A 23914-nucleotide genomic window follows, 5' to 3' on the forward strand; every position below is an offset into this window, starting at 1 on the left:
GACAACTAGGTCTAGTGGCCTATTCCACTCTTTATATGATAAACGTCATATCGTTTGAGATGCATTTTTTGGAATAATTAAATTTTACATGCTTGTAATCTATCTAAAATAAGTTAGAGACAGTAGAGAAAGTACTTGCCTAAATTAGTTTCAATTGCAAGCAGTAAATGTCTATCAATACACTTCCCAGTTTCGAAATACCCACTTTCCAAATTCCACTCATGATATCACAATGATACCATAACAGGAGGTTGAGCAGCAGCTAGCTAAACGTAAAATGGAAATAATTAGCTTTAATTTGTTTTGTTCAAACATTTATGTACAAAGAGTAACAAAGCAATTGCTTATTAGATGATGGCCACCGGTGGTGAATAAATGGCAGTCTCATTATGTTTTGTGCAAGTATCGAAAAACATTTACCAACTAGGGCCAGGGTGACGGGCGAATTTGATTACGGTAACATTTTGATTGCTGTCTATTCAGGTAAATACTAAATACTAGGGTTGGTCCTAAGTAGTTTTTGCAAGAGCAAGGACCACGTTGCTCGATTCGCAAATTATTACCCTATTATTGTTAGTTGGCAACAACAAGGGTCATGCCCCTACATCATGGTCCCCCTTCTTTCTGTATATGCCTAGCCATTTCATTTTCACTTTCAAGTTCCCTTTTGTTTTTAATCTATATTAGATGGGAAAAATGGGACACTTCTCTCCCCTAATAAAATGTAGAAACAGTACCGTTTTTTAATATCAGTAAATTTTAGTATAACAAGCCATGAAAAAGAAGCCAATATTAGAGTTACTATATGTATACATAAAGATTGGGTTTTTTAGAATGTTGGTAGAATAATAAATGAGCCCTATAGTCATAATTGTGGAACGACTCACTGGGGAAATTGAGCGTTGTAACCGCTGTTACAGTTATTGATCATAATTGGTAATGAAATTACATATTTATGAGTTTCACAGATTTGTTAACGTATGGAGCTAACTTTTCTTGTGAATTTTAGTACCACGTTCACAATTCACATATAAATGAAGAGAAACAGAATCGTTAAAACCTCTCTCTCTATATATATTTTTATATATGCTGGGTGATTCATGAATGTCTAGGGCAGGCAAAGACACTATATCTTCAGAGCTTGTGTTTTGTTTTCAGTTTTTAGTAGGTATTGCCGTATTGGAAAATGCTGTAAGAACTAATAATCTGAAATTTGAGGTATGCTAGCTGCTGCTTCAATGACAGTATTATAATGGTTAAAATATGAGGGTAGTTGAAGTATCAATACATACACTAATTTAAATTATAAAAAAAAAGGTTACATTAGGTTCACCAGAAAACAAAGATAGTTACATTGTTGCCCTTTTTTGGTTTTTGTCAAATGAAAAATGATATTTGGACATTACGGCAACACTGAGCCGATAGAAATGATATCATTATGTAATAAATATGGGAAAAGTTATTTACCCCGAATTCTGGCCCGAATTTGCACCCGAAAGCCAAAACGCACCGTTTGATTTGGTTTCATTTGCTTTCCACTTTCCCTTACCAAACCAAACAGTACGTTTTGGCTTTCGGGGCACAAATTTGAAGCCAGAATTCGGGATAAATAGCAGCACTCAATAAACATTGCGTAGTTTTGGCTGTTACATTGTTAATGTGCACTCAACAGTAACACTAATTTGGTTGCATTGGGGTCACTCCACTGTTCAAATATCTGTACTCCTTTAAAATAAGTATAGAGGTACTTAAACATAATAAATTATAATATGATGCACATGCAAAACATATGTATCATTGAATATTTATCCATGATGATTAGAATTCAGAATAAATTTGCTGGAAAAGTTAGGTCGAGTTTATTAATTCTTGGTATGGTAACTTGTGGATTCAACTTCGTTTTAACACACCTCCAAAGTTCAGAAAACTATTGGAAGTTTCAAGGTTTTTACGGACTCTGAAGAGGTCTTTCGGTAAACTATCAATATTGGTAAGAACAGTGTGAATATCGTATGGCTTTGAGCAGTTGAGCTCCATATCTTGGGCTTGATTTCAGCACCCTTTTTGTCGGACTGAAAATTGTTTCTGCAAAATCTTTATGTTCGGGTCTGGATTTTTTTCTAGGTCGCATGGATTGAGAATGTACTTCGGCTTGAAAATGTTTGATGTCTGAAATAAAAAGTCAGTTAACAAATAAATAAACCAAACAATTAATGCGGATTATAGAACAAAATTTACCCAAACCCAATTCAAATATATATCCGGAATCATCATCACATATGGTGAACACAAAAGCTAGCTAATTCCAATTATTGAGGATAAAACCTTTTTACTTTTAATTGATTGAACATCAATACTTTGGCTAATTAATTATGTTATATATTATCGCAGTATTTAAACTATACAATTTCGCCTTGTTACGAATAAGTGATGACTCGTCACTAAGCTGCCACGTTGGAAGGTCGTTATGCAAGTTGATCGGCTGTTGAGGGTTTGTTAGTTTCCCTCCAAAAGTTTGTTGCTTGTAGCTGGATGTGTGCGCACGAGTTTATTGCTTCAAGGAATATTCTACACACAGCTATACATATAGCATTGTAATGTCAATTCATTCTGATGAAAAGATAAATGAATTCAGTTTTCAATTTTCTCTCTGAGTCAATAAATTTTCTCTTTATTTTCTGATCAAACAAACAGAACATACAGAACATATTTTCTTTAACTCAACTTTTACCTTTCAAAAAAAAAAAAACTCAATTTTTTTTTTCCCTTTTGAGCCGGTGGCAATAGCATCATATACTGCCACTAGCATCACAAGAGAATGAAGATGGATATGGCAGAGAAATTGGTGCTGCTACTTTGCCTATGATACCTATTAAGTTGTGTCTTACATTGGGTAGTAAAAGGGAGTGTTATTAAGGTTTATAAGTAGCATAAGTTCTTTCACCCAATAAGTTAGTCTTTTGGATTGAACGTCTAAAATTCCTAAACCTAGTCTCCTAACAAGTGGTATCAAAGCTAAACCTTAGTAACCAGAATGTGATAGTGAAAAACTTTAGATGTGTCACACGAAAGGAATGGACGGTGGTTTCATCTAAGGAGAAGATTGTTGAATTGTGTCTCAAATTGGCTTGTAAAGGGGAGTTACTTAGGTTTATAAGTAAGATGGATTCCTCCACCCAATATGTTAGTCTTTTGGGTTGAATATCTATCTAGTCCGGAATTTTAAAATACGGAAAAATTCAGAAAATCTTTAAATTCATAGGGTTTAGGAGGCTTAAAACTTAAACCCCATAAACTTCACATTTTATATGTTTTCTCGAACTTTTCCATACTTTAAAATCTCGGGCTACATATATATATATATATATATATATATATATATATATATATTATCTTCGATCTCTTTTATTCAAAATATTATCCAGCATTTTCTTCATGCTTTCCTTCCACTATATATTATCCTTAACAAACACCTAGAAAAAAGATATTAATGCAATAGAGCCTAAGAAAAATTGATTGCCGACTATTCTTTTAGCAATCTTTTTGGGTAGAAATTGCTAATTAAGGTTTAAATTATGAGGTCGGCTCCTAACTACTTAGAGTAAGGACCAGAAGCTATAAGCTGATCACAACATGCATGGGCCATGCATGCCAGTAGTTGTCGTAGTCATTTCATTTTTTTTTTTTTGAAAAATAGAAAAATTTAACGCTAAGGCAAGCAACGATCAATCAACTGAATTTGAGATTCTGACATACGCTGCTTACAGCTTCACTAGTGTTTGATAATACAATGTGTGGGTCTAACGAGAGTAGATGAAAGCTTAAATATATATTAAGGATTGTTTGGTATTAACATGCTGTAATTTTTAAGTTATATGGTTAAAAAAAAATTATAATTATGAAATAAAAGTTAATAGTATGTAGTAAATATAAATTTTTTAAATCATAATTTTAACAAAAATAATAATAATATTATAGGTTTTTCATCGTACAAACAATAGATCAAATTAACTTAATTTTCAAGTTATAACAACTAGCGTTTACCAAATACTTTAGAGAAGTTACAACTGTTTAACTTCAATACTAAATAGGGCCTAATATATTTAGTTGATCGGAAAAAGACTTAAATCTTACTTGCCATGTATATTTTGTTACACTAAAATTATTAACTAATCAAAACATTGCAGCGAAGCCAAAAATATATAAATAAATTGTTTAGTGTTATGAGCATCAGACTGTGTCCTTCGTGCATTCATACTGCCCTCATCTACGTGCGCTGCGGTGCATTCATAATTGATCATATTTTCAGAATGAGATTATCACACTTTAATTTAGAATGAGATTTAGCAACAATTCAGATGAGATATATTGTTGTTTGTGACGATATGAAATTACTACAATATCATAGTTTTTTTGTTAAATCATTATTCCCACTTTTACTTTTTATTTTATTTCAGTAACTTAAATGAGACACTAGAGAAAAACTGATAATTTAATGTCAATGTTATTTAAAAATTATAAAACAACCAACAGTTGGCTGCCAAGTTTTCATCTTGCTTGAATTGAAAACCTCCATTGATGCAATTTATTTTTCATATAACAAAAAGTATTTGGAAATATTTTGTTGGAAGTCAGGATTCATTATTGGAAACGAGATGATGCCCCATTAGTAGGGATGACAGCAGTATCCGCGGGCGTGCAATTAATTTGGCGTAGGTATAGACCCTCGGAAAACTTGAAAAATAAATTCTGGTTCATTTTAGGATGGGCCCAAACTTTTCGATTAGGGGATTTTGTCAAGGGATCATGATTATCTCATTATCTGATCATGTCCTGAGTAAATAACTCAATTACTGATTGGTTGTTAATATATAAAAAAAAAATAAAAAAAAAAAGTTAAATTTTACTCATACACTATCACTAAAAGACACGTGGCAAAAAATTCTTAAAAATTTAGTAGTGCTCAGATCAAAAGAGGATCCAGTTCCTTTGTCAAGGCCCCGAACCCGACTAAAAAATAAATTAAATATATCTATTATCTACTATTTTAAATTTCTAATGCCCAATTCCCCTTGATGAGCCATTAGCAATATACAGGTTAATACTTTGTGAAAAATAAAATGTTACTTGTGAAACAAATAATATTTACTCATTTCATAATTCACGACCAAAACAATGCGAAAGTTTAAAAACCGTTTATATATATTTAGGCAACATATTTCATTAGTAGTTTTTTTATCAGGAATTTTAAAGTGCGGAAAAATCCAAAAAAACTTTAAAACCGCACAGCTTTTACGGCTTACAATTTTAAACCTTTAAAACCGTATGGTTTTAAAGATTTTTTGCATTTTTCCGTACTTTAAAGTTTTGGACTGAAATATTTTTACATATTTCATTTTATCAGCAAACTATGAATCTAGGCGTTACTTGAATATGTAAAAACACTTCGTCATCGTTGAAAATTGAAGTTAGCTTTGGAGTTCATTTCTAAAAGAATTTTTGATAGGTCTAATTAATTCTGCCAATATAGGAAAAAGATGTGCCGAACTTTAATTTTCACACCGTTGTTAAATAATAAATTTAATCTTAACAACTAATTAAATATTTTGTGGTTTCAAGAAATGCATAATAATTTGTTTAACTGGATCTTTTCACAAAACTTTCCTCCAACAACTTTTCATCTTTTTCTTACCAAATCATTGGCGAGGGAGTTCCTTTTCTCCCTCTCCAATGGCCTTTCTTTTCTTTTCTTTTCTTTTTTTTTTTCGTTTTTTTTTTTGCAGCCTCCTCATCTATATGTATTGAAGATGGTCGTCTTGTTTTAGCTTCCTCCACCTTCCAGTGTGAGGATGGAAGATCTACTTCAGTTTCTGCTTCCTTTAGCTGTGAGAAAGCTTGCTGTGTGGGATCAAGTTATACAGTAAATCTATTTTGGTACCAGTCAGAAAGCTCGACAATATTGATGGAGATTATGTCAAAAGAGCCAAGAATTCCCGATTGACAATCGAACCATCCGTGTACTGTGAATGAAAGTGTTTACTTTCTGGGTACAATTGTCTCTTCTTATTCTTCAGCAGGAATATTCTATGAGTTAATCCAATTGGTTTCTGTAAAAGACTTTTGCATCTTGATCCCTATAATATGTACTGATGATATACTGCAAATTATTGTACTGTTGTTATTTGTTTAATGAAATCTTATATCTTCCTTTAAACAATTTTTTTTTTTTTACAATAGGTTAATAAATAGAATTACATTAATTAAAATTTTGATAAATTTTAAGATTTTTTATACAAACTATTAAAATAATTAAAATTATCTATTTTATTTATTTAATTTTATGGTATTAGTTAATTTTGAACTAGTCAAAAGTAGTTGCACTTATTTTGTGGAATTACATGTAATTAGGGGAGCATTATGTGAGAACATGCTTAGCGTTACTAATTTTTAGGTTGTAATCCTAAATAAACTTTTATTATATAAAGCTTGATTTTATTCAACAAAAAGTATCATGAGTTTATTATTTTGGCAACATAAAAGTTGTAATTGAGAGTTTATTGATTTCTCGAATAACCAATACTTATTTGGAGGTTTGGGTTTTCTCGAATTAACCTCATTTGTCATCTAATTTTTCTATTTCATTTGATTTCTTCTTATAAACTTTAGTGTTCATATCATTGTCGTACATTAATTCAAGTTTTGATAAATTTTAACATTTGTCGTAATTTACACTAGTCTCTTCTCCTCATTTGCATTGCAAAAGCAAGATAATAAAATTTTCTTATTTGTTAAAAGACTTAAACGTAAAATTATTTTTAAATACATAAATTAATTTAATATAAAGAACCTCAAAATATATAATCAAAATATGCTAAATATATTTGATTTGTGACAAATTAAATGCAAGTAATTTTTTTTGCATAATATTTTTATTTTTCTGTTTTTAATATCTAAATACAAGTGGCATCGTTTTTATTTTTATAAATTAAAAAAGAGTTAAGCTATTTGAACCTGTTAAATTTTTCTCCATACCCTTTTTTAAAAAATCAATTCATTATTAAAGATTTAAATTTTTAAAATTTCAAAATTACCTTTTTCTATTCTCTTTCTCTCTCTACCGTACAATTGCGTGTTCTCTCTTCACTTTCATATTATGCAAATTAAATGCTTAATTTCATTTTCTTTTGATTTTTTTTTGTTTTTCTTAATATATCATGATCTTTATTAGGGATGACAAAAAAGTTCAGGCCAGCCCACCCCTTCCCATGGGCTTTGGCTTGGACCTCCGACGCGAGGGTCTGGACAATGAGTTAGGAAAAAAAGTCTAAGCCAAGTCCAAGCCTTCTATTTTTTTTTAAAAAAATTATAAATTAAAAATTAAAAATAAAAAATAAAGCTTAAATCCCTAATTTATGTATTAATAATGAATCAAAAAATTTAAAATTATAATTCTAAACTCTCTTTTAAGTGTTAATTAATTAAGAGAGTGGTTGAATTAAAGAATTAAGTACTAAAAAATTACATCTCTAAATTTTTATTCGATTCATTTTATTTATTTATTATTTTATTTTAAAATATTTATTTCTTTAATTCATTGTTGATTATAATAACTTAATTATTATTATTAACTCATTTCAAGTTTACGATAATTTTAAAAAATTAAAAAAATAAGTAAAAGTCCAAGCCCAGCTTAAACCCAGCCCAAACTCTCAATGGGCCCAACCCTTGCACTTCTACTCTTATGGGCTTGGGTCTAGGCTTGAAAAAGCCCGACCCAAGCCCTTAATTTGCCGACTCTGGTTTTTATTTCATGCTTTCATGGTTACTTGATTTTGTGTTTAATAAGAATTAATTTCTGTATGCATTAACTTTCATGGTTGATAAAAGTTTGTTGATATTTTTTTTTAAATGGTAGATTTTGTTCCTCTTAGTGATATTATTTGTAGTTAAAAGAACATATCTAAATGACTGATGAGAATTTGCGACATTGAGAAGAGCAAGAAAAGAAAATGGTTAATTAAGTAAATTTTTTCCAAAATTACATAATTAAATTCTTAACTAAAAATAGGGTTAGATTGTAAAGAGTAAATTGGTGAATTCAAATAACTCCTCCATAAAAAAGAATAAAAAAACATTTTAAACATGGTTACTTGACTTTTGTATCCTTATAAATCAAAACAAATAAAATGATTGCATTTTATAGTATAAGAAATAAGTATATTTAATTTAGATAATTTTAGAATATAATATTTATTTTTCATTTGGTTCATTCAAATAGAAGTAAAAAAAAAAATTCACCTTTTCTACTTAAATACAAATGTCTAAAAACCACACATAAAATATAAAAAGCAAACAAGTAACTTTTTTGAAAAAAATGTGAAATTCAAAATATTTCAGATTTACGAACGTATGACAAACTAGCCCATATGATAAGCGCATCCTTTAAATATATCAAATATTCAAAATTAAATTGTACAATTTCATGATCAAGCTGCCCATAAAACATAATTCAATTTTAATGTCATTCATGTTCCCACCTCTTAAAAGAATAAACTATAATGCATTTCAGAATAGTCATTCATACTCTATACCCATTATGCTATGCAGATCAATCAGTTATCAAAATGTAAAACCGAAAAAGGTTTAAAAGCAGACTTTCAAGGGTTAATATATTAAACTCCTTTTAACACCACTGAAATGGAGCATATATCTCATGCTGTAAACACTTGTTTCCTCTTTCCCATTATTTTTCTACTGATTGCTGTGAAAAATTTGGAAATGCTTCAAGCATTTCGTACCCGATGGGAAAATATTGGGGTAAGAGCATCACTTGCCATCAGAGCAATTTTCCAGTCTTCCAAAACCTTCCAGGGTCTTAGAGGGCTTTCTTCACTTCAAACAAATTGGCACGCTCTTTGTTTGCAGCATCAACATCATCAGGAGACGCCACCGCAACTGCAACTCCTCTATCTTTTATGGCCTCCAATACATCAGCAAATTCCTTGAAGTCCTTCAAACTGAGGTGAAAGAAAGAAAAATTACATATATTTCGAAAAAGGTTGATGCAATCCATTCAACCAGAGATTAGATTTTTTGTCAATGAGCCACAGACAAACAAATGGTCAATTCAGCCTTATGTAACGTTGAATTGCACTTAAAAGATCCTGACATCAGACTTTTATTTATAGAAGACCTAATAACTCTGCATTATGTAAGCACTTCTGTACCTTTCCGATGCTTTTACAACTTCAATATCTAAGATGTAAAATAATAGCAAGTTTTTTCTTTACCTTGTAGATAAGATCTCTTCTCGCCTCCTTTGTCTTTCTTCTTCTGTGATTCCTAATAAATGGCGTAGCAAACTGAAAACAGAAAAAGAAAAGGTGAGTATTATATTTGATAATATCAGTAAAACACAAAAAGGCAACAAAAGTAATCATAAGATACATTCAGAAGCCAACCCCAAGGCTTATAACTAACTGTGCCACCATCAGGTTGTGAACTTATTGACTCATAAGTCAAATAAAATTCAGAGTGAACACTTGAAATACTGGGAAAAAAATAAAGAAAGAAAATTTGTGAGGTTTCTCCTTTCTAGCAATTCTTCCCAAAAGTTTAGAATGACACTCATGTCAAAGGTCTACGACATAAATATTCAAATGATTTAAGGTAAAATAAGGGCCAAATTTTGTCCTGATAACGGAAACAATAAGGAAGAGAATAACCATAAAAAGAAAGAAAGCAGACAATTCCATGAAGAAGAACAAAACCAGCCGCCCACATACCTACTATAACCTTTGGCATCAGGCAGCTGGTATGCATCTACATCTCCAATGGTCCCAATAATTGCTTTAGTTAATGTATCATCATCCATTTCCAACTCCCGCAAGAAATCCACGGTTCCGTCATATATGTCGAGTGTTTTTAACAAGTTGGGGTCCCGATAAGATAAAAATGAGAATACTCCTACATAAACACATCAAGAGTTTAGATTCAAAATATTACAACTAGAGCTGGGTGCCAAAATAAATAGCATTACAACACACCTGAATGAGAATCAAAGTCGCAGAAACCTCCATAAGCCCCACCACTGACACGGACACGGTCCCACAACCATACATTGCTAATGTGTTTTGATATAACATAGGCACTCCCGTTGAGTTTGTAACCAGTCTCAAATATGTTAGCCGCTTTTCCAACATAATTTACCTGCAATAGGAGAAAGTTAATATGCAGCTCTTTGGAAAATGGGCATAATTATTTTATTTTTCAAATTTAAAAATAAACTTGTACCTGTGTGGGTATCACAATAGCTTCATTTGCTGAAGGAAGATGAGCTTTCCACTTAACTCTTTCAACAGGAGAGTTGGTAGGAAGCATATCAAGAAATTTGCCAACAAATCTTTCTGAATTTTTGAGATTTTTCCCATCAGCGGTAATATTTATCAGGCAACCTTCCCTTGAAAGAAAGGATCTGCGAATCTCCTCAAGAGATGATGAAATCCCAGCCCAGTCTTGATCAACCTTTTCTTCGAGAGCTTGTAGGAATTCTAAGTAGCTATACGCACACAGAAATACAACTTATATCAGCCAAATCAATTAGGCAAGAATAATAATGTCAAAATGGCTTGTTCTAGAAATGGATCTAGATACACAATGAGACCTCTAACAAACCAAAAGCAAAATTGTAGTTCATTATTGCAAATATCAATTCAAGACAATGTTTCTCATTTTGTTGATAAGATACAGTCCACAGAGAGGGGAAAAAAAAGCATTTAGTGCCATCCAATTATTCCAACCTGACACCACCCATTTGTTCTGAAATCCACCCAGCTGTATTTAATTTTGCATCCATTCTTGCTGCTGCAATTCCATGCCCACTGCCTCTTAATCGATTCTGAAAACAAACATGAACTCTGAGATTCAATAAAGATGGATTCCTGATTTTACATACTAGTAAATGTAATTATTACAAAACCTACCTCCATTCTTGCTTTGCTTTGGGAAACAAACTGCTTGAATCGCTGCTGGTCCGTTAGCTGGACTTCTTGAAGAACACAGTTAAACTACATTTATATATCATGCATGAATGGATCAATCAGTCAGTGACGAAATCATAACAAAATAACAGGGTCAATGGTATAACATTAAAAAAATTAGCTTCTATCACAAAATCACTATACTGAGAGAGGAAAAACTTTTCCTAGTTTACACTAAAAGCAACAGAGGTAGAGAGGGGTACAGAGAGGAAGAGAGAATAGAAACAATATCAATAATTTATACAGCGTAATAACACAGGTCTCATAGAAGAGAGATATTTTCATGCTTCTTAACTAAAATGACTCCTTTGAATCATTTCCCGACAGACAAACTATATCCTTTTCAAGGTGCAAGACACAAGCACATGCCAGTTTAATGACAAACAAAGCAAATATCTAAGAATAGTGAAGAAATAACATGACTAAAAGCATCATTAAAAGTGATCCAAAAACTTTTAAAAAGTGTGTGCTGACTTTTCCTGATTATATGCGGAAAGAACCAAGTGATAAAACAGAAAAAGTATCTCTGATGTCTACATGATGAGGAATTTTGAAAGCAATTCTTAAGAGTCACCATAATGTCCCATGGAATGGGGACATAAAACACAAAAAGTTAAATAGAAACATAATAGATTCATTAGCAAATTCTGCCAAAAGTATTACCAGGTTAAAAAGATCTTCAGCTTGCCCTGCCATGGCCTTGCCTCGAACAACCATGCAACAGCAAGGATCCTCTTTGCCATGTATGGAAGATGTGAATGGATAAACTGAAATTCCTCCAGTCTTTCTTCCAATCAACTGATCAAGTTGCACAAAACTCAAGTCTTTGGTACCCATCTCCTTCAATGACTGACTGTGAAGTTTATTGTAGAAGTCAAAAGGTGTTAGGTCCATCAACTTGGTAAGATACACATAAAGAGAAGTAAATATTTGATATAACCACATAATTCATAAACACAACAGAACTTTGCCACTTTAGCAAGTTATAAGATTTGAATATAGGTTTTTCTCTTCTTTTCAATGAGATGATAAAGCAGAAAGTTTTGGACAGGAAACAGAAGTACCAGGATATCAGTTGGAATTCTTGCAACAGAGAGTGCCAAAGAAGCTATCTATGATAAGATTTACAAACAAACATGCAAATCTCTAGATGACATGTAGCATGTGAAGCAGTTGTAAAAAATATACTCTGTGTCAGAAGATTTTTGAAGTTAAAATAAATAACAATGATTGGGATCACAACAGTTGAGTCCCAACTTAAGTCCCAATTGTTATGTGGCATTCATTTATTGGTTAGTGAATTTCATTATTGATAAAATTAATATTCTACCATCCACTAGATGACTGTCATATAAATTGGGATTCAAGTTGAGACTCAATTGTTACGATCCCTAGCATTACTCTAAAATAAAACCAATTAATGAGGTAGTAAATTAGGACCACAAAAGTGTTCAATATCAATGTATAAAATAAAATAAGCAAGTTTACAGCATAATATCAGTGATTTAATCTTTTCCAAAATAATATAGAATAGACTATGGAGTAGAGGTAGAATTGGGAATAGGTGGCATTGGCCGGCAGATACAAAAAATGAAAGGGCACAGCAAAAGAAACAAAGTAGAATAGATGGTAGAATGCACTGACCATCTGAACACCAACCAAATCCCCACACACAAAAAACCAAATCCGAACACCAACCAACCTGATCTTTCCTCAATGTAGCATTCAATTTGAAAAACATCTTGTTACATGTAGAATTAGAAGGTAAGAAGAAGAGAACAGGAAATGCATAACAAGTAATTGGCCAGTACCAGAAAAGTGGTATCAAAGGAAGAAGCTCTTGCTTAAGCGAACTCATATCGAAGACAACTTCTGTATAAAGGACGTCATTTGTGAAAAGGTCATGCTGCAGAACTTTTACTCCATTGATATCTCCAACCTACACCAAATCAATAATAAAATGAGACCAGCTCTTCAACTCAAATGGAATACCAGTCAAACTTAATTAAAGCAATGATAACCTCTGTGGGAACACGTATAGGTTCTTTGGGAATGTCACGCAAAGATAGACTTGGAACACTTCGCAAAGCTTCTGGAGGGTCAGGAGTTTCTTGCTTCAACCTTAGCTCCTCAGTAGCACGTGCTAGCTCAGCCAAATCTTCCTTTGCCATGCTTGATTTGACTTTAGCCAAAATTTCTTTTTCAGCTGCTTCATCACGAGAGGCTTTCTCTGGATCAGGCTGACATGAAATAAGAAAATGTTGAGCATCTGATAAGATACAATAAAAACCATAAATGACAGATGGTAAAATACTTACCTGCATTTCTACCGTAACACAGTGGGGATTGTTTAAAATATATTTCTCAATTAGAGGAGAGAAAACAGCTTTGGGGCCCTCCTCAGCTAATCGTGCTTTAAGGGCCATCAAGGGTTTCTCATACTTCAATGGCTCAAATGGATTCATATCATATATCCATTTACCCTACATAATCAAAACAACATCAACTATGAAAAAAAAAAAAAGTGCATTCACAAAAAAAATTTAAGAAGGAAACGTTATCCAATATCTAAAACAGTAATAAACGGAAGTACATCTTACCATGGATCGAAGCATCAGTGATAAGCCACGAGGAAATGACCCAGTATTATTTTCCCTGAGAGAAAACTCTATTGTATTCATGGATGCCTCTACAGCATCACTATCAAAACCTTCGTCTGCTAGTTTTTTTAGTGTATCCATGATTAATTCTTCTACCTTTTGAATGTCATCTTCAGAAACATTCTTCAATCCGATACTAAATTGAGGCTGAAGGAGTTCATCTTCAATCCCACCACCAACAATGGCATCTCCAAGACCACTTTCTAGTAAAATTTTCCTCAAGGGAGAAGCAGGAGTTCCCAGCATAAGATGATCCAAGAACCCAAGGGCAAGTTCCGTTTCCAAGTCTAAGGGCTTATCTGAGAGCAACCAATTAAGGCATACCATGTTCTTCTTCTTAATATCACCAGCATCACCAGCAGGGTATTTCTCAATTATCCTGACTGGTTCTGAAAATAGTTTCTGTTTTTCAACTATTGATTCATTTGGGGCTGAACTTGCTTCAAACATATTCAAATACTCTGTGACAGAGAGAGTGCAAGTAAGATGGTAGTGTACAGAACAACTTGAATTAAGACCTTATCATTCAACTTACTATCAGAATGGTAACATTTTGACATGCATGTGCACAAGAAAATGTTGGATTTGCATAGACAAGTGAATATTGGATATGCATTGGATTTTGGACCAAATATAATAAAAAAGTTGCAAATCATACTGGATATGAAAACTTCCAGTTTTGGTTATATATTGGTCTTTTGACTGAAAATAGTAAAATACTTCATATACCAAGTAAAGATACGAAGACAAGCTATAATTATAATGCATCTTTGTACCGAAACTAGTTCCTCTAGAGCAAACTCAAACAAATCCATTTTAGGAAGGATTTTAGTTTCCATTATTTAGTTGCTCAACCAGGCATAGTTTTCAAGGACCACTCATGTATATGCATCACTCTGGGACCAGCACCCATAAGCTTCGGGGGACAACCGAAAGTGGTAATCCAGTGAGAAAAAAGAAAAAAAAAATTAACAAAGAGCATGGATACTCAATTCATCATCAATAGAGATGTCATTTATTACCACTCAGGATGCGTAAGCGTTCATTTGGATCATCGTCTCCATAGAACCATATCCTGGCATTGCTGGGGTGGTAATATTTACGGTGAAATTCCTGCCATCAGAAAGACACAGCCTGAGAAAAATAACTAACACAACATTTAAGTTAAAAAATCCCCATACCAACATAAACTGAAAAAAAAAAAAAAAAATCAAAATGCAGTAAAGAATATACCTTAAACTCCTCAAATGTCAGCTTTGGAATAACTTTTGGATCACCTCCGCTATCTACACCATATGCATTGTCGGGAAATAAAGCCTGTGAAGAAGTTTTGTAACTCAGTTGCAAGAGCAAACAAGATAGCTTTATCAGAAGCATTCAAAAAGAATGAATTGGAAGCATCAATAAATGATCCATATGGGTATGCAATCATAAGATTCAGGCACTTTGTGAGTGAAACTTCAGAGGAATAAACTATGAACCAGTTTTCCATTGTTTCCTGATTGTAAGGAATCTGAAAAGATATACAGTCAGAGGAATGGAGAACTTGCCTGTTGAGCAGCCCGCCCTAATATATTATCAGGCTGTGAATAGACACCTTTCATCTCATTGAAAACAACACCTTCAATTAAGAACAAAAAAAGGAAGGTCAAAGAACTTAGTTGCAAGTTGGATGAATCATCACCAGGGAAAACCAAATAACAGCAGAAGTTTAATACATACATATATATATATATATAGAGAGAGAGAGAGAGAGAGAACAAATATCTGCAGATATCAAACCTTTATAAGTTATATCCTCTGAAGGATTATCCAGCTCAAAATGCCAACCCTCCTGTTGAAAAGTCTGGAAGTCCTCCACACACTTTGGGAAAAAGACAGCATCTAAGTAGACATCGACCAAATTATAAAAATCCTGTTTAGGAAAACATCTCAGCGTAAGTAAAATCCAAAAAAGATGTAAGAGTTTCCAAGCTTAGGTTCCCGTTCCTCATAACTCCAACTCATTTTCTTACCTTTGTATTCGTAGAAGCAACCGGGTAACATGTTCTATCAGGATATGTGAATGCATTCAGAAAAGTATTCAAGCTTCCTTTCAACAATTCAACGAATGGTTCTTTCAAAGGATACTTTCTTGAACCACACAACACACTGTGTTCCAATATGTGTGGAATCCCAGTTGAATCCTTCCTGCATTATCAAATAGGTAAGGCATAATGATAAGACCTTTTGCAACCCAAAAACGTGTCCCGTTGTCCAGAAAACTATAACTGCCTGAAAATTATTTTCTTGCATTCTTAGCATTTCAATGATAATATCTAACAATGTATCTGTTTGAAATTAATATAATCAAATAAAATGAAAAGAGAAAAAAAAAAAAAAAAGACGTTATCAAACAGTGAGACAGAGTACATTTACAATACTTACGGAGGAGTTCGAAAGACAATGCCGAAGACCTTGTTCTCATCATCGTTGGATACAGACATGACCTCAGCACCGGTTTTCTTGTGCTTGAAAAGCACAGCCTTTGATTTACACTCTCCAATGAACTCTTCCAAAACCTTCTCGAATCCAAGCTTCTCCGCCACTTCATTGCTGACTTCAGCTACCTCTACACACACAAAGAAAACCAATCACAGAGCTCAATTCAACGCACCAATCACAATAACTTAAAAGACGAGTTTCAATTTTTTTTCTCCAAATAATAGATCATTTCTAACGATTAACAAACACAAATTTACAAGAATTGAAAATAATTGTTTTTTTTTTGCCAGTAATCATTCAATGAACCAATAAAATTACTGCTTAATTAAACGTAGGAGATTAATTAAATAAATAACGGGAAAAGAGCTGAAATTTAGAAAGAGTGAAACGACAAATTTGCACCTGGAGATGAGGGAGTGGAAGGAGAGGCGACGGCGCGAGGAGAGAGAGAGGAGAAGTGTTTGTTGAATTGAAGAGAGTAAGAGGATAAGGAGAGGTGTAATCTGCTGGCGCCGCGGAGGAGGGAGCGCCTGGTGAGGTTGTTGATCAGACGGTGGTGATTCCTCCTCGCAACAGCAACTGATGATGATGAAAATTTGGCGCGAGGTACGAAAGAGCGAAAGTAGAATCTGTTGGAAGCGAGGGAAGTACAAGAGAGAGAACGAAGCAACGCGGCTCGCTCCATTGTTAGAAGAAGGATAGATACTACGGAGAGAGAGCCCGAAGCTATATAGAGCGCTGAAGCGTTTGAGATTTCGTGATGTGGCAGTTTTCTATTGGTTGGGTTTTGTGGGGGGTTTTTTTCGATAAAGTGAATTGAAAGGCATGGGAATGGAAAAGAGGGAAAAATATCAATCCATCAATCAACTGAAGTTGAGTGCTTGTGTGAGCGCCAAGTAAGTTGTTTAATTTCTGCCCTTAAAAACTTGGATAAAAAATAAACTAAAATTATGTGGGCAATTGATTTTTTTTTTTTTTCCCCATCGGTGTCAATTACTTGAGTTTGCTTGTCGTGGAGATCCATCATTTGTTTTTGTCAATATGAGAAATGAAATTTAGTTTTTTTTTTTTTTTGAAGAATCGAGATAGGTAGCCAGAAAAGGCCAAAATTTTTCAAAGAGAGTATTAAATATTTAAGATGCAATTAAGACACATTGAGATATATTTTTATAAGAAGAGAATTTTGTTTCTCATATTTGGTGGACAGTAATAATCATTAGCATATTTTGTAATTAAATGTGATTGTAGTGACCAAGTTAAATATAATATCTGTTTGGTATAACTTATTATTTAATCTTATAAAAAAAAATATACTAAACAAATAAGTTTTATTTACAAAAACTCTTCTAAGAAAATTTCTAATTAGATAAACTCTATTTAAAAAATTATATTAAAGAAACAAATATAGGAGGAGTATTATAAGTTTATTTGATATATAATCACTACTAGTCTAAAAGCAAAAGCTCTAATTAGATAAGATTTATTTAAAAAATTAGACTAAACAAACAAATATAGGAGGAGTGTTTGTAAGTTTATTTGATATATAATGACTACTAGTTTATTATGCTAATGTGTCACATGAGCGTATACACCCATATTTAGGGTGCGTTTGTGATTAAGGTGTTGTACCTTTTAAGCTGCATCTGTTGTAAAAAAAAACTGTAACTATGACACAAAAGTTAATAATATATAGTAAATATAAATATTTAAAAATAATTTTGATGAAATTATTAAAAATATTATAGATTTTTCATTATACAAGTGAAAAATCATATTAACATACCTTCCAAGTTACAGCAGCTAATGCTTTCCAAACACTTTAGTGCTGTAGCTTTTAAACTATAACTATCCAACCTCAATCTCAAACGCACCCTTAATGGTATGATTTTGGAAAGTTATGGCCCTAGTCATGGACGGATTAGCATAGAGATGAGTAGCAAGGGCGCGACACTTGTAAGAAATTAAAAAATAATAATAATATCCAAATATTAGGTATTATTATAATAGAAGTTGAAAGACATTCCTAAATCAATTAGTATTCTCAATATATTTAGTCTTTTGTATCCTACTTTTATTGTAAATGGTTTAGTCATTAATATCTCTAAAATTCTATAAATTTATTATATTTAATACAATTTATCTTGCCTCATAGGTAGTAAAAATCATAATTCTCTTCCCTAATTTAATATTCCATTCAAAAATATTTTTTTCTGTTTGTTTTTAAATTTATTGTTGTTACAATCTTTGACAAAATTAACTCATTATTTAGTTTGTTTCTTTAATTTCTCAAATAATATTTTCTTTCCTTTTTATTGTTTGTGGGATGATAAACCCTATCCATTAACCGCGAGCATTTACTTATATTCTAACTTGAACTAGTGGGCACATGTACATTCACAGTCAGTCGAGCTACACCTAAGGGATAAGAAATAATTAATTTTAGAAGTCAATAATAAATAATTCTTATTTATTAGAAAGACATCAAATTGAAGTTTAAGAGATTTTTTGATGTTTGTTTATCTTTTTTGGTGTATATCTAAATCTTATTTGATTAGATTATTTCATAGACTATGAATAAATTTATTAAAAGATGAATAAACTAACATATTTTCATTTTTTTAAAGTGTATTATTTTTAAATGATGTCAATAAATTGTTATATTATTTTATTTTATTTTTTTAGCACTTTTCACGCAGCTCCTGCAATTCCACCCCTAGCTTTAATGTATTTTATGTTAAACTTATGTAACCAAACAACTCTTTTAGTCTTTATATATAAGAAGGTCTGTATTCTCACTCTATATACAAGTGAGGTTTGGTTTATTAAATTTACCAAACACATATACACTGATTTTTAAACTCATAACAATCACAACAACACAATTTACTAATGACAAGTTGTTTTTTCAATCAGTAGGTTATTACCTTACAACAACCACAATAACACAGTTTATCAAACGTCAAGTTGTTTTTTCAATCAACAGTTTATTACATTTGCACAATAAAAACAACTTATTTTAATCAGCAACCGCAATTCCAAACTAGCCCTCAATACATTTTATGTTAAACTTATATAATGAAATAGCTCTTTTAGTATTTATACATAAGAAGGTTCGTATTCTCACACTATATACAAGTGAGGTTTGGTCTATTAGATCTCACTCTTCTAAACTCGTGTTTTGCATGAGCTTCGAGGATTTTGTGTTCTATGTTTATGAGTTTTTCCATTAATACATGCACTAAAAGCGGATAGAACTAGCTATAAAATTATAATTGGTGCACTGGATGCCATATCGCATGCAAATTTAAGAAAATTTTACTCAGTAAATTCGTTTGGAGATATGATGAAGAATTCGATAATGATACATAGGTCAAAAAAAAAAAAAATTGAGATGCCACATTCAATCCCATCTCACAAATCTTTTGTGTATTATTTCCATAATACATGCACAATTAAGTCCAGTAGTTAAAGTGGATTGGAAATAAAACATTTTTAAGTATGAAAAAGGTTTTTTTTTTTAAATATTATAACAATCATCATTTTTTTAGTGATAAGATATAAAAATGATTCTAAATGGGCTATTGGATCTGATTATTGGTTCGTTGCAGAAAGGCCTGGTTCTTAAACCTGAATACAGACTACATAATTCTGAGGACCAATTATTTCCATAATTTAAAATATCACTTTCCGCTCAGCATGAAGACGTGACCCATCACAAATTATGTCAAAGAAAAATCAAATGAGAAATTGTCACGAAACTCACAACCGGACACGGTAATAAAATTTCTCAGGAAAAACGTGGGGGGTGGCTTTCCATACTTTAGCCTCTATTACCAACCCACTTTTGGAATTCCCTTCAACCCGATTACTACACTTTTATTATTAAATTCCATCCATTCAAAAGAATATAAGAGCTTCATACTACTTTAATCTTTAAGGTAGTTGGGGATTGCTTTAGCTTTTCAAAAAATCAATTCTAAAATAGATTTCGAAATAATCATCTTTACAAATATTTCGGTAAGGTGTTTGGCAAAATAAAATTAATATTTTATTTATATAACATAAATAAAATAAAATCACTAGGTAAATAAAGTGCATCAATTTTTTTGTTTGTTTGACTTATAAAACATAAATATTTTCCATCCTAACAGACGAAATTCACTAGTAGAATATGGTATATGTGGATGTTATTTTTTCAATACGATAAGATATATGTTAGGATCTTATGTTCCGCATGGCGTACATGGACTAAAAAATATGACAATTTAAATGAATATATAAAACTCGCGAACTCAATTCTTTTATAAACCAATTTTTAAAAGTGAGTTCTATCTACGAGGTCTTATTGTTCATTTGTGTATTGAGTGGAACTTTAAATCCCACATGAACTATAGCCATGGGATTTTAACTTGTTCAGGATATTCAATTATACGAACGACACCTAGTTGGTTTTATATTTTCTTTTTTATTAAAAAACAAAACAAAACAAAATGTTTTGTATCAAACCTTTTTGAACAACTACATGAGAAAGCACTACGAAATTTTGCCTTTTTTTTCATTAAAAAAAAGATATTTTTTATGGGGTAAAATTGCGATATGTAGGAAATGAATTGATGGGATAGCTGGAAATTTATCCTTTTTTATACCACTATCTTAATACAAAGAACGACCAAACTTTAGCCCCATTTTTGTCTCGGACGAAGAAATAAAAAAGAAAAAAGAAACCAATAATCAGACTTTAGTCTCGCTCGCAAACCGAAGAAACGATTACTGGCAATATATCTTGTTTGGGAGAGATACTGTTTGGGATAAATATGTCGACGAGACCAGGAATGATGAGCAGATATCGGATGGCAGAGTTCCGCGAACCGGTGTGTTCTGTGAAAGCCTGGTGCGCGGAAGAACAGGAGCAGAAATATCCTGTTCGTCCACGATGTTGTCATCCGCGAGGCCAATTTCCTATAAGAGGCATACGACCATTCTGGCTAGAGGTCGATAGGCGAGGAGACCCGGTCGACAGCAGTTGGCAAGACATGCTCTCCAGCCCGAGAATCTAGGCACGACAGCCACGCTTTCCCCTGAACCGTGGCGTAACACGCAAGATCTCACAGAACCACGACAGCCACGCTTTCCCCTGAACCGTGGCGTAACACGCAAGATCCCACAGAACCACGATAGCCGCGCTTTCCCCTGAACCGTGGCGTAACACGCAAGATCTCACAGAACCCCGACAGCCACGCTTTCCCCTGAACCATGGCGTAACACGCAAGATCCCACGTTTGCCCATAACGCTGCAGTCAGAGCCCCAGACCGTCTCGAGAAAAGCGAAAAACGGGGATTCAGAGGAAGCCTATAAAAAGGTAGCCAACGAAGGTAAAAGGGTTGGCATTTTTGAGATAAAAGAAAAAAACCACGAAAAAAGCCACAAGACCCGTGGCAAGCGTTCCCCGAACCTTGATATCTGACTTGAGCGTCGGAGGGTTTGCGCCGGGAGAACAACCGGCGTACTCTGACTTGTCTGTGTGTGTAGGGATATCAGGAGAAGAAGCATTACTAGGAGACCTCCTGGTCGTGGGGAAGTTGATCGAGCAGAGATCCTGGTCGTATAACGAGGAGAACTGGAATCTCGCATCAACATTTTGGCGCCGTCTGTGGGGATCCAGAGCAAAAAGCTTCTGTTGATAGCAAGAAGAGGGGTGAAGTAAGCGAAAAGCAATGGAGACAGGAGGAAGTAGTGCACAAGGGGGTGATATGAGGCTTAACGATTCCGTGACGCTGAGGGAGATAGTCAGCGAAGCACGGGAAAAAGTCATGTTCGACGGGATGGAACGGATGGAAAAGCAGATGGAGACCTTGACAACCATCCTGCATGAGCTGCGGAGCGAGCGAAGGGTAACCCAAGAGGGAAGGGTGAGAGGTGGTGGAGTGGCACCAGGTCCCGATGGTGCGGGGAGAAGTCAAACCACAGGGAGACTCGGTGGTGAGAGGGGTAACGTACCTCTACGGGGAGAATTTCATAGAGAAAGAGAGCGGTCCCCGGCAAGACAGACTTGTGACGCGGACGACGGGGTGGTGAATGCAGAGGAAACAGAGTTGAGGCAACACTTGCAAGATGTAGAGCAAGAGCGGGATCAAGTTGCAGCACGTGACCCTGGTCGTGCAAGGCAGCTGGAGGAGGAAGTGCGCAGACTAGCGCAGATAATTGACGACATGCAAGGGAGGAACAGAGCCCCTGGTTGGAGGATAATGCTGGACGGAGAATCGCCGCTCGCAGCGGAGATCATGAGGGCAGTTATTCCGAGAGATTTCCGCCTCCCCGACCTCAGATACTCGGGAAGAACTGATCCGCTGATGCACATAGAGCGCTTCAACGACATAACTGGGGTACAAGGACTATCTCAACCCCAAAGGTGCAGGGTGTTCCCACTATCCCTCGAGGGACGTGCATGAGAATGGTACAGGAAACTTCCTCGGGGCAGCATTAAAACCTTCGAGCAGATGTGCCAGGAATTCGCAGAGCAGTTCAGTGGGGCGATGTCACCGGAAGATGACATGATGGAGCTGAAAAGCATGAAACAGGGGGAGCAAGAAACCCTTCGGGAATTCATCAAGAGGTTTCATCGGGCTGTCCTCGACTTGGGAGCCTTCAACCACCCTCAGGCGTTAAGGGGATTGAAAGAAGGGGTGAAGATAGGAAGGCTGTGGTACAATTTGAGAAGCCCAGCTATTCAAACGTATGCGGCCGCATACGAGCAGGCTAAAAGAGACATCGAGATTGAAGAGGAGAAGGCTGCACGGATCAAGACAGACCAGTTAGAAGGGTTGGGGAGGAAAGAGAAGAAAGCATTACCAGGGAATGGGCCGATCAGGAGAAGGGACCACCAGGCCTCCGGTAGTGGAGCAGGAGGTAGGGTCACCGCTTACCAGCCTCATCAGAGGCCACCACAGTATCAGCACAGCAGGGCGCAACCTCCTCGTCCCCCAGCTAGGGAACCTTGGACAAGAAATGATCCGGCATCTGGTGGTCTTCATCAACATTCCCACGGTGGCAGGACGAGCAGACCAGAAGTACTTCCACCGCCCCCAACTCAGAGCGGGGCAAACAGAGAAAGAGCGGTGCATCTGATTGACCAGAACCAGGACTATGGGCGGTACACTCCCTTGAAGATGTCCCTGGATGAGGTATACGAAGCCATAAAGGATCGAGGGCTGCTGCACCCCCCTACACCAATAACAAAGCTACCCAACAGGAGGGATAGAGGACGTTATTGTAAGTTCCATGGCACCCATGGCCATACCACAACAGAGTGTAGAGATCTCAAGACCCAGGTCGAAGATTTGGTGAGAAATCGGTACCTGGACGAGTTTATGGATGGGACTTTTCCGATGGTGGCCACGACAGATGAAGGGGAGCAGAGCGATAGAATCTTGAGGCGCGAGCAGCCCGCAGTAAGAGTGATAGCCGGGGGCCCAACGTTGGCCGGAGATTCAAACAGATCGAGAAAAAATTATGCTAGGTACGCCATGACCAGTAAAGAGGTACTCCTCAACACCCCAGCAGCCAAACGAGCAAGGGTCAGGCAAGTGCCAATCATGTGGACGGATGAGGATGAGGAAGGGATTCTATACCCCCACGAGGATGCCTTAGTCATCAGGGCTACGGTCGCTAGCAAGAAGTTTGACCGGATACTGGTTGATACAGGGAGCTCAGTTGATGTGTTGTTTAAGGCA

At 34.7% G+C, this 23914-nt stretch overlaps 1 protein-coding gene across 16 annotated transcripts in view; it reads right to left on the reverse strand.

The window, feature by feature from the left end:
* Positions 1 to 8425: 8425 nt before the first annotated feature.
* The window catches only part of LOC102609686 (presequence protease 2, chloroplastic/mitochondrial), a 101564-nt gene continuing 86075 nt past the window's right edge, over positions 8426 to 23914 (reverse strand). For 3 of the 16 annotated variants that reach the window (XM_052431989.1, XM_052431986.1, XM_052431983.1), the window contains exons 4-19: positions 15482 to 15614; positions 15250 to 15320; positions 14933 to 15016; positions 14722 to 14812; positions 13640 to 14160; positions 13358 to 13522; positions 13061 to 13279; positions 12851 to 12978; positions 11703 to 11892; positions 10983 to 11066; positions 10800 to 10897; positions 10294 to 10558; positions 10047 to 10209; positions 9786 to 9966; positions 9291 to 9362; positions 8426 to 9017 (exon numbers count right to left, since the gene is read on the reverse strand). In XM_052431989.1, the coding sequence (XP_052287949.1) occupies positions 8876 to 9017; positions 9291 to 9362; positions 9786 to 9966; positions 10047 to 10209; positions 10294 to 10558; positions 10800 to 10897; positions 10983 to 11066; positions 11703 to 11892; positions 12851 to 12978; positions 13061 to 13279; positions 13358 to 13522; positions 13640 to 14160; positions 14722 to 14812; positions 14933 to 15016; positions 15250 to 15320; positions 15482 to 15614 (2607 nt within the window). In that variant the 3' untranslated portion in view covers positions 8426 to 8875. Of the gene's footprint in view, positions 9018 to 9290; positions 9363 to 9785; positions 9967 to 10046; positions 10210 to 10293; positions 10559 to 10799; positions 10898 to 10982; positions 11067 to 11702; positions 11893 to 12850; positions 12979 to 13060; positions 13280 to 13357; positions 13523 to 13639; positions 14161 to 14721; positions 14813 to 14932; positions 15017 to 15249; positions 15321 to 15481; positions 15615 to 15714; positions 15890 to 16126; positions 16311 to 16585; positions 17006 to 23914 lie in introns of those variants that run through there. The other 13 variants (XM_052431987.1, XM_052431982.1, XM_052431994.1 and 10 more) reach the window with 6 other exon arrangements.

Source organism: Citrus sinensis, chromosome 8 (assembly GCF_022201045.2).
Source record: "Citrus sinensis cultivar Valencia sweet orange chromosome 8, DVS_A1.0, whole genome shotgun sequence".
NCBI lineage: Eukaryota > Viridiplantae > Streptophyta > Magnoliopsida > Sapindales > Rutaceae > Citrus > Citrus sinensis.